General features: G+C 39.2%; 1 protein-coding gene across 2 annotated transcripts in view; it reads left to right on the top strand.

Moving 5' to 3' along the window:
* The window catches only part of slc2a9l2 (solute carrier family 2 member 9, like 2), a 98824-nt gene that overhangs the window by 16116 nt on the left and 70349 nt on the right, over nucleotides 1-12359 (top strand). For both annotated transcript variants that reach the window (XM_078247951.1, XM_078247950.1), the window contains exon 7: nucleotides 8612-8744. In XM_078247951.1, coding sequence (XP_078104077.1) covers nucleotides 8612-8744 — 133 coding nt within the window. The remainder of the gene's footprint in view (nucleotides 1-8611; nucleotides 8745-12359) is intronic.

The raw sequence follows: 12359 nt of genomic DNA, 5'->3' as shown, positions 1-12359 counted from the left end.
GCCAGAGACAGAGAAGAAGGTAGACAGACAGAGGCAGGGAGAAACAGAAACAGACAGAGAGAGAGAAACAGACAAACAGAGACAGGGAGAAACAGAAACAGACAGACAGACAGAGACAGGCAGACAAACACAGACAAGACAGAAACAAACAGAGACAGACAGACAGGAAGAAACAGAAACGGACAGACTGACAGACAGACAGAGACAGACAGAGACAGACAAACAAACAGAGAGACAGAGACAGACAGAGACAAGGAGAAACAGAAACAGACAGAGACAGACAGAGAGAAACAAACAGACAGACACAGAGACAGAGAGAAACAAACAGACAGAGAGAGAGAGACAGAGACAGGGAGAAACAGAAACAGACAGAGACAGACAGAAGTGGAACGCAAAAGATATAGACTAATGTTCATATTAATGCCTGTAGTATTCAATTTGACTGTCTGTGAAAGGGTTGTCATGGCTACTAATGACCTGTGACCATGTTGATAAACATCCTTTGATGTCTGTGATGAGATCTCTTTCATCTTTAATCAGGTTAATGACCGTGTCACCTGCTGAAACTGTCATCTGTTGTGCCACACTGGAGCTATTCAAAGACACAGAGCAAGCTCTCAAATAAAGGCTCAGCCTGCTAAAATGATAAGGGGTATCAGTCAAATGCTGTAATCGTGACCACCACAACGCCTTTGTGAATGCATCAATATAACATTTATGTGGATAAACCTAAAAATGTGGGCATATCAGCGATTTAAAAAAGTGGTTCGCTCTGCGTTTCGCTGGGAAATGTGGAGGATGTTTAACATGGCAGCGAATGGAGGAAGATTTGGAACTGTTGTCATTAGGATGCTCAATGAGCCAAAAGTATAAGTCATATCAGAACTGAGCACATTGCCTGAAACTAGACAAAAATACCTATGTTGTGATGTATAAATTGTGTATGACAAGTAGATAACATCATCCATCAGCGATGACATCATCCACTCTAGCTCGCGCCATACACACTCTGTTTAAGCGCAAAAAATGAAATGATCCTGAAATGATCACTAACCTTAAACAGCTTTTTCACAAAAACTGTAAAATATATCAAACTGAAGGAGAGAGTAGGAGAAAGTACAAAAGAGCTGAATGTTTTGGGAGCGGAAGAAGATTTTAAGGATTTGCAGCATGCTCTCATTGAGTTTAATGTTAAAATAAAATGATTAAAAGCTTAATATTTTAAAAAGTATAAATAGTAGAAAAAAAGTTGAAGAAGTCCCATCATTAGCTGAAAGAGCTGAACATTTTAAAAGTTGAATGGTTTTAATAGCTGAACGTATGCAGAAGTTACGGAGAGCCAAAAAACGTACGGAATAGTAAAAATGGCCGAAAGGAATAACAATAGTTGGAATGCTGCTGAATCAGCATTCCCACTAATAATAATAAGAAGTTTATAAAGAACAGAATAACAATAGTTGGAATGCTGTTGAACAGCATTCCCACTAATTAACAACATTGGCAACCAAGATTACAGGTTTCCCTGACATTAGCATGTAGCTACATGTAGCAGTGGAAAGAGTGTTACTGAGCATAGCAGCACTATCACCAATAAAGGCTTCTAAACCACTTCTAAACTACACAACTGAGAACAGAGAAATAATTTGCGCAGAGAAATAATTACAACAATAACAACATCGGCAAACAAGATCACAGGTTTTCCTGACATTATAGCATGTAGCTATGTAGCAGTGTATGTAAAATATAAACAATGCAGTAACATGTGTTGAATGGTGTTGATTGAAGCCCAAGTGTTGACACCGGCACAGTGTGCCGTGTTGACCTTACATGTATATTGGATGCAATCTAGCATCATCTGGTAAACATTGGAACACAAACATGTATTCCATGAGAGTTTGTTATAAAACTGACAGACAGTAATACAAGTATAAAAAAACAACAACATTGATTTAAGAAGATGGAATACCTGTTCTTTTCTTGCTTTGGATAAAACATAGCTGCCATCTTTCAAGCCACTTAACTTTGATGTCTGACCCTTAACAAAAATAGAAAGCAAATGTATTCCTGTAAATCAATGTGTATTTTTACTTTCAAGTAAAGTGAAAGAAGACATCAATACTGTTGGAACCTGAATATGTCTTGAGCTGTGAATTCCCTTGTTCATGGTTGTATTCAAAGGATTTGACCAAGTTCTCCCCTCACTATGCCCTCCAGCCTTTGATTATGAGACTTAAACAGGTTTTCATCTCAGTGGAGGCTTCTGTGACAGCAATGGGAGCCAATCTAAGATGACACTTTGTGGGGAGCAAAATGGTGATAAGCTTTGCTGAGGGTAGGTTCAGGTGATAATTCTCTGTTTCGTTGTAACATTGTTTATCACATTCTCACTATTTTGACCCCTCCTGTAAGGTGTGAATCCCAGTGGAAAACCATTTCCCCAAACTATATGGAGCACTGCTTTAATATTTTAAGAATGGGGCAGCACACACACTGCAAGGGCCAAATGCCGCTTTGCTCTTTTGACAGAACATCAGGAAAATAAGCTTATAGAGCAGGTGCCATTCATTACAAACAGCTGCAGGCAGAGGGATGATGGGCTTTTCTCCTGATCCTGGCAGATCTCCACCTATATAGTATTCTGAAGGCTGAGATTGTGGTGACGTGAGGTTTTTACCAAGAAGATTTTCATTTTGTGAGAATCAAATGTGGAAGGGCTGTTGTGCTAATCCGTTTTACAGACATACATCTCCGGAGAAATGTTTATCTTTCAACTGAGTGGCAAACTACTAAGTCGTGACGAGAAACAAAGTATAAATGGAAAAGCAGATTGCTATCTGTGCAGATGCCATCATTTGGCATGTCATATGCATCACTGGATTGATAAAACAGTTCTTATTATACTTACGTAACTTACCACTTATTTGCTCTTCCAGAATAGCAGAACATTTAAATATAAATAGAAGGCAATCTCAAGGTTTTGTCCTGAAATGCACCTTTCAATCCATCTTGTATTAGTTTCTAACCAGCCAACAGTGAGTGGCAGCCAATTAAATTTCACCGACCTCTTTGGCAATAAAGATTTGCAGTGAACTACTGCTGCCTGTACCAAGCTTAGTAAAGATTAGTATGGAGCAGGTTTATTTCTCACTTAGGGAATGGTTTGGCAAGGTAAAGTAATTAAGACTAACCCAACACAGACAATATTAGCTTGTATAATTGGATACATCACAGATGTAGCCACCTGACATTTCCATTACCTCTCTGAGAGGTTACTCTTGTTCACATTAAAACATTCTCTGGCTTTGGCCGGAGTTTCATAAGGTGCCCATTCTCCTCTGTTTTGTTCCTCACAGCGCGACACAAAACAAGATGTTTCATTCTCTGCTTATGTACAATCACAGGATGACAATGTACCCTACAGCCTCGTACATTCTACAGAGGAGAGAACTAAATAAATTAAATTAGTATCACTCCAGGTCATAGCAGGGCTTTCTTTCATTCAGTCAACTGTTATTTTAATTTTTTGGGACATGACTAACATGCCTGTCAATAGAAATAATCAGTATGTGAGTGCAGTCAACATCAGCAGCCTATATTATATTGTACCAGAAAATGATATAGAGGTAAAAATGTGTTTGTTTTTTATAAGATGTATGTCGTAAAGACCACAGACATCACACCACAGCTTGTAGAACATGAATTCAACTCTTTGTGTAGCAGCCTCTGAGAGGTCTAATCTAAACGCCCACTCTCATCTCTAGCTGGGATGAGATGAGAAACAGCTCAGTGTAGAGTGTTTATATTTACACAGCTCACCCAGGATTTAGTGCACAGAGTATCAAAAAGAAGAGTTGGACTGTCACCTGTGTAGACAAGCCCGTTTTATCAGTCAGAGGCAAAAAGGCCTACATCTTCAATTTTTTTTTCATATTCCAAGAAATATCAAAGGGCCTTGCAGAGAAAGATAATCACGCTCAAAACTTCAACAATGTTGCATAAGATAGCTTTGTAAGGATTCACTCAATCTGGTTCCTCTTCTTCCTTCCCTTTCTCATTTTTAATCATTTTTACATGTAAATGTGATATATTTTTTATTTCAGCATATTTACCTACTGCCATAGAGGTTTTTAATTGAATACACATGTTACATACATACACTTACTGTACATACACTTAAAACATGCGTGAACCCCCACTGACTGGCATACTATAGCCGCTTTCTGACCGGAGGGATTTTTGCAGTTCCTAGAACATAAAATTCCTAGAACCCTTTTTTTCTTGTGTTCTGACTGGACCAATTTAGGGATTTTTAAGTTCCTCTGACCGCAGTTCCTGTAACTCTTTCAGCTCCTACTTCAGGGCAGGGTCTTTTCGCTGTTCCCTTTTCAGCATATGAACCTAGGTCAACGGACCTGACTGGCTCAGAGACCCCGCTGTAAGCTGAAGGTCTCTCAGACCAGTCTCGTAAATAAGAGGTTTTTATTTCGCCATTGACGGGTTGTTTGTTTAAATATCACAACACATGTCCATCATAAGATTAATGGGAACCTGTGGTTAACTGTCTTTTCGGAGTTAAACTCCACAAGCGTGTGTCTTGCGGCTGGCCGGCCGTCACAAAAACACACACACAGTCACACACACACGTCCACAGCGCAGCAGGCAGAGACAGGGGAGAGAGAGCTCTCTCTCCCCCGTCTCTGACTTTAAACAAGTCTCCCGAAGAGAAACGTATCTATACGTTTTTCTTCGGGAGACTTGTTTAAAATATGACAAATATGCTATATACATTAGATTTAGTATTTAGTTCATACTTTTTTTGGTGTATTTATTTTCTGATTTTAACGCTATAATGACCGTTGCCATGCTTGCATCACTCCCTTACCCCTCCTACCAGTCCCTATGGCCACTTGGCCAGTGGGAATGCAATTGTAAAAAACAGTTTTGGGGGAGAGTAGTTAGTAGATCTGTTTAGAAGTGGACTTTTCCTATAACTACGTTCCTGTAACTACTTGGTCAGAAAGCGGCTTGTGTAACTTTTCCCTCTTCGGTCCCCCTACAGGTTGTCTCATTGGAACTACAGCCGCGCGAGCTGTAGTTCCAATGAGACAACCTGTAGGGGGACCGAAGAGGGAAAAGTTACATAGTATGCCTTTAACCCCCGTAAGGCAGCAGGCCGAGATAAATTCCACTAGGCGGGCCCTCAAGACATGAGCTACAGAATTGGCTGATGTTTTTACCTCCATCTTTAACCTGTCTGGCCACAGTCCCAACCTGCTGTAAAACCACCACCATCATCCCAGTCCCCAACAGGAACCCCGGCTCTTGTCAGAATGACTACAGGCTAGTTGCACTCCAATCATAATGAAGTGCTTTGAGAGAGTGGTTCTGGGCCACATCCAGTGTAATACACCTGAGTCACTGGACCCCTACAGTACGCACACTGCCCCGACAGATCCAATCAGGACGTTATCTCTGCAGCTTTGCACAAAGCCCTCTTTGTTTTTGATTACAGCTCATCCTTTAATACAGTCCTCCCCCACAAACGCTACAATCTTTGCCTGAATCCCACACTCTGTGACTGGCTGTTAGACTTCCTTACTGAGAGACCGCAATCTGTCAGGATTGGGAATCTAACCTCTAACAATGTGATGACGAACGCTGGAAATCCACAAGGATATGTCCTTAGCCCTATGCTCTACGCACTATTCACCTATGACTGCGTCGCCTCACACAAGGACAACACTACCCTGAAATTTGCTGACAACACCACAGTCATTGGTCAGATCACTTGGGGTGATGAAACAGCATACAGGAGAGAGGTGGTCAGTCTGATGACATGGTGTGACAACAACAACCTCTCTCTCAACACAGATTACCAGACCAAGGAGATAATAATGGACATGAGAAAGGAGACAAGATGTAATTAACCGCTAATGATTCAGAATCTGAGGTGGAGAGGGTTAGCAGCTTTAAATTCCTGGGCATCCACATCAGTAATGCCCTCACCTAGGCATGTAACATCACCCAGCTGGTCCAGAAAGCACAACAGCGTAAAGTAATTAAGACTAACCCAACAGATACATCACAGATGTAGCCAACTGACATATCCATTACCTCTCTGAGAGGTTACTTGTTCACATTATAACATTCTCAGACTTTGGCCGGAGTTTCATAAGGTGCCCATTCTCCTCTGTTTTGTTCCTCTCAGCGCGACACAAAACAAGATGTTTCATTCTCTGCTTATGTACAATCACAGGATGACAATGTACCCTACAGCCTCGTACATTCTACAGAGGAGAGAACTGAAAGGAAACACGGCAAGGATTGTGCAATACAGCACTAAACCATTTGTCTGCTTTGTTCAGTTTACTATAAAAGAGTATCACTCCAGGTCATAGCAGGGCTTTCTTTCATCCAGTCAACTTTTATTTTTTGGGACATAACTAACATGCCTGTCAATAGAAATAACCAGTATGTGAGTGCAGTCAACATCAGCAGCCTATATTATATCGTACCAGAAAATTATATATGTATGTCGTAATGATAGATGTATGTCGTAAAGACCACAGACATCACACCACAGCTTGTAGAACATGAATTCAACTCTTTGTGTAGCAGCCTCTGAGAGGTCTAATCTAAACGCCCACTCTCATCTCTAGCTGGGATGAGACGAGCCAAAGGCTGTACTTTCTAAGGAGACAGAAATTCAGCACATCACCCAGGATTCTTAGCAGCTTCTCCAATTGCATCATAGAGAGCATCTTGTCCAGCTACATCACTGTGTGGTATGGGAACAGCACCACTAAGAACCAGATAGTGATAAGGACTGCTGAGAAGATCACCAGGAGTCCACAAAAGAGCCTGCAGAATCGTCAAAGACTCCAACCACCCCGACACAGGTTTTTCACATGTGTGCCCTCTGGCAGGATGTACATACATATTAAATGCAGGACCTCCAGGACGAGGTACATCTTTCATCCTCAGGCCATCAGATTAATCAAACAATCCCCCCCACACACACACACACACACACACACACACACACACACACACACAAACACACTAACTGACTGGACTGCAAACTACATAACCTGTGAATTTACAGTTAATTTACAGCTCAGGCTGAATACATCAGAGCTGTTAAAGAAAAATGAATTACATTTTCTTTTTGTTTCTTTTTTAAAAAGTTTTACAGTCGGATACGATTTTTTTCACATAGTAAAAGTTAGGCAATTGAATCCCCAACAGACTTTTTATGAGTTGAGAGCTGACATTTTCTCTCCAAAGGGCAGGTTCTTTCCACAGTCTCTGCATAACAACAAAATGTCTCCCTCCCGTTTGCTCAAGTGAGATCATGAAGCATATAGATCTGCCAAGTAGATAGGGCTGTGCATCCTGTTGTCTTTCCTAAGGGCAATACTTCGTATGAGGTATTTACTGTATGTACAGTATGTCTGTGTGTGTGATGGTGGTAGTGACCTTCATCAACACAGGCTGGTTCTTACACTCATCTTAGTTTTCATAATAAGCCCAGGAAGATGACTAGACTTTCAGATTTGTGTTGATGCATTCAAGGAATACTTTGTATCAAATAGGATATCTTATGTTAAAATAGAACATTTTTGTTTTGAGTAAACACGTGGCAACTTGTATTTTCCTGCAAAGATGGAGGATGATTTAAAATCCAAGGTTATTTTGAAGGACTCAAGTGCTCTTTGCTGCTGCTTCATCGACCATGTTTACTACCAACTTCCATGAATGTAGCAGGCTTTGATAAATATTTATAGTTGTGGAAAAAAGCCAACTCAATATTTTCAGTTTATCACATCTATTAAGGCTTCTGCCTTAATAGATGTGACAAGAGGGAGGTGCCACTTAAAAACATAAACATGCTGTAAATGAATCTATGGAGGCGACCATAATGAGAGTTACCTAACAAGAATTAGGATTTTGTATGTTTTGTATGTTTGTATTTGTTTAGATATGTGGGCAAAACTGAAACCACAACACTTTTTTTTTTCTATTCTAGTATATATCTATTCAGTTGTAATATTATAGGGAGATATATTACAAAGTCACCATTTGTATACACAGCAGTCCGGTTCTGGACTCAAGACGTTTTTCTATTGTCTCGCGCTTGTCTTGGACTCGTAGGTATTTGCACTCGGACTTGTCTCAGACTTGGCCATTGGGCTCGGCAAATATTCTAGTTGGTGTCAACCAAGTCCAGCAATAAATGCTTTTTATCTAAAGTAACCTCCTCCTTCAAAACAAAACCATTGAAGTGTGTTTGTTCAGAAAACAGGTATTAGTTCAATTCAAAATCCATCTATTACAGGCACTGACATTGCTTCTTACTTTAAGGAAACATCTTTCACATTCAAACATTTACTATGCCATATTTTCTACAAGCGTTGTAACACATTGTTATTTTACATTAAAATGATAATCATTACTGATTGCAGAAATTCTTAATGAGAATAAGATGTGCATCGACTTATTCAATGGAGCACCAGTTTTGTGTAACTTTTTTGTATAGTATGATATATATCATATACTGTACCATGTCTAAAGCTTTGATGTAGCTCTTTTGTGGATGTTTTGACTGCAGGAATCCAGGTGGAGCTACCTGTTTTCCTTCCTGGCGTTGCCGGCAATACTGCAGCTGTGTGTGCTGCCCTTCCTCCCCGAGAGTCCTCGCTACCTGCTGATAGAGAGGAGGGATGAGGCTGGAGCTGAAAGAGGTATTGTATGCAGTACAGAAACACATTAGTCATCTCTCTCACATCTGCTGCCGCACTAGGCTTTCATGTTTCAAATACATTGCAATGCTTGTTATGTTTTAAGACCTTTCTGGTCTGTACCAATCACATCCACACACACTTCTGGAGCTTGAAAAATCATTCTACAAGGGTAAGAGTGTCACTGTACCATTGCACAAATTACCATAGTGTATCTGTAAGGGATTGGTAGAGCTGTTAACCATAGACTCATTGATTACTTTTCCCATTGCTGAGATTTGTGGCTTTTACAGTATTTCACAATTGCTTTAACGTTCAATGTGCAAAACTCTTATAAAAATAGGTTCACAATTGTACAAGTCTAAATAACAATTGCCAGGTTCCCATATGGACATTGCAACCATTGTTCCTGTTCATATTGGACATTGCTTTAAAGCAGTTTCTTTGCTTCATGTCCTCATCCTATAAAATCATTATATCATCACTAAAAGTCAAACATTAGTTAATATTCTGTAATATCCATAGAAGTGCTATGAAATCACCTGCCACTCTCATTAAGCACATGCAAGATCTTTCATTCAGCAAAGCAGATTGGATCTGCTTATCTTCAACAATACCTTACCCATGTTTCATATGCCATCACCACAATCTTTCCCAAACCAAATTATTTTAGTGTAACCATACCTTAACCATACTTTAGCGTCCATGAGCAGATATTGAAGGACCAACCAGCTGTACTGGATTTCTCTGAGCACAAATCACAACAACTTTAATGTGTGCCAGTCTGATCAGTTTGAACAAATTTAGTCTGAACACAAACTGAGACACATGAGAGAGACATCTTTTTATAAATAATTAAAGAAGTCCAAGGCCTTTTCAAGAAGGTCTTTTATATAAAACATTCAAAACACTGTATTTTACAGAACTTAAAGATTTATAATAACTGAAGTCTCTCTGTCACAGACACTTTAAAACTCCCATACAGGACCACAGAGAGCGAGAGTGAAGCATATTTCCAAATGCAGGTGTTTAAAGTATGTTTCGTCGTGTCTAATCTGTGACCAACGACACTTTAACATGTATACGATGCTTCCTGTCCAACCCGTTCTCACTCCCAACTCGTAAAATACTGACGCTTGTTATGGCTCATTACAGTTCTTACAGTCTTCTTAAAGACAAAGAAGTCTGGAAACTCAAGAATTTTTCAATCAAAATAATGCAATGTCCATGTAGCTTATGTGAAATGATTTAGGTACGTACTCTCCACCAATCATCATCTCGTCCAACCAATAGTTTTAGAATTCAAAGACTTTATGGGAGTAACTCTATCTGATCTAGTTGAATGTTAAAATGACACAAGAAGGAACAGCATGGGGCAGAGGCATAGCTCAAACGGAATGTGTTAATGAAGCTTGTAAAAAAAAGTGATCAGATATGATTTTGGTGGATGTTTGAACTCTTTGATGTCTATATCCATACATTATAAATGGCTACTCTGAAGTTTGGTTTGAACGTCATCGTAATGCAAAGCTGACTTGCTTCACATAGTAAACTGTGCTACAGATGTTTTCAGTTTGTGTGCTACTGTACTATATGTAAGATTTAAAAGTCAGAGGTCAGTAAAAGTTACACATTAATTCATGTTTCTTTAATATTCCATTATTTAGAAAAAATATAAAATAACCTCCCGCTCCTATTCAGCACAAGAAATATATTTTATTAAGCAAAGCAGATGGCAATCTGCTTATCTTCCTTAACCATATTTCATATGCCATCTCCACAATCTTTCCTAAACCAAATTATTTTAGTAGCTAAAGTGTAAACATACTGTAGCTTCCATAAGCAGATATTGAAGGACCAGAAAAACGAAACTAAACAGGGAAGGTTTGACAGACCATGAGAAGGAACAGCATGGGGCAGAGGCATAGTAGCTTAAACTGCTACTATGTGTATTCATTATAGATGGGCAGTCTCTAAAGATTTGGTTGATCGTGTTCTTTGTAATGTCGACCATCCTGTTTGTTATTTAATAAAATACATAAAACCCATGATAAAACCATGAATGCATTTGAACAATTCATTTTATTCTGCTGTATTAATACTTTTAAAATATAAATCAAATGGTTTGGGTTACCTGACTTCTTATGTATGTACTGTAACTTTCTTGCAATACAAAAAAAATGCTACAAAAGCATCCAAAATACAGTCATACATATGAAATAGACTTGCTTGGTAATAATAAAACAACATTAAAAAAGGGGGAAACATGTAATGATTGATTTTATGACATTTGAAAATAGTTGATGAAATTGTCACCACTGCTGTACTGTACTATACAGCATGTGAGACATTATATCTTTCGCATTCATTGGAATATAATAAGGTATTAATAACATCTCATAGAAACATAATAAGATGTTAAGAACAATACATGATGATTACACCACAGGTGTCCCCTTTAGAGGAAATGTTGGCACAGCACACACCAAATGAAATTAATGACGAAAATCACTTTAATGCACATTATTCAACATTTTAGTTTCCACCTCAATGTAAATGTACCAGAGTTAGGTAATGAGCTTTTTTTCATCTGTTGTCCCTTTGCGGGTTATTACCATTGGCCCAATGGTAACACTTTACAAAACAATACAAAATAATAAAATACATAAATGCATTGCAAAAGTAGCAGATATATGCAATAAAATAAAGGCAGTGCCAGGTTTTAGGTAGTATGATAACTCATGATTGCAAGTTTGGTTTGCTTTAAGCCATCTCTTAAATTTATGTTTAGAGGTTAGGGAATTAATAGGAAGATTATTCCAGTAGTGGGTGGCTCTGAATGAGAAGACTGTTTGCCCACACTTTCTATGTCGATATTGTACAACACAGACCTCTCTGGTAGTTGCCCTTGTTGCCTGAGGCAAGCATCTGCAAAATGTTTAAAACTATTACAATTAAATCAATTGTTCTTTTGTGGTAGGGGTGATAGCTATTTCAGTCAAGTGTTTTGCTTGTGACCAGCTTGAAAGACAGTATGTTATGTGGGAGAAGATCATACCATGCATGGGAGGTTGGCTGCCTCTGTTGTAGAAATTAGCCATGTTGAAATTGATGGTACTGCTGGGGGTGTGTTGCTTCAGGTACCAGTAAGACATAAAAATAGGATCCATAAAGTTGGGTTTGAGTAACAGATCTATGAGTTTAAAGGTTTATCAGACGCCACAACAAATGTATAATACTGTGAGGCTTGATTTTGTAACTGGAAGTTTTCAGCCACAATGTTTTTGCTTATTAATGCTAAGTGTTTGGAATTCAAGAATGGTGCTTGTACTTCTCTTGATGTAGGACTTTTATTTTTAGCTCACTCTTGTTTTGCCATATGTCTTTGTTTATAGCTGCTCTCACAAAATAAATAATTTCAACCTTGAGTCTGTTCAACCACCCTTTAGCATCTGTATGGAACGCACCGGGCAGAGCAGCTGCTTGACGGCGGTGCTGTAAGATGGCTTAGGCCGGCCACACACTGGCTGCGTCGCGTGAGTGTGTCAGCTGCGTGGCGTGTCCGTTTTTATTTCGGCTCCCATGTTAACAGGTTAGAGCTTGTACACTGACTGCGTG

The sequence above is a fragment of the Sander vitreus genome, chromosome 4 (genome assembly GCF_031162955.1).
Source record: "Sander vitreus isolate 19-12246 chromosome 4, sanVit1, whole genome shotgun sequence".
In the NCBI taxonomy this organism is placed as follows: Eukaryota; Metazoa; Chordata; class Actinopteri; order Perciformes; family Percidae; genus Sander; species Sander vitreus.
This window is presented reverse-complemented; position numbering and strand designations above follow the sequence as displayed.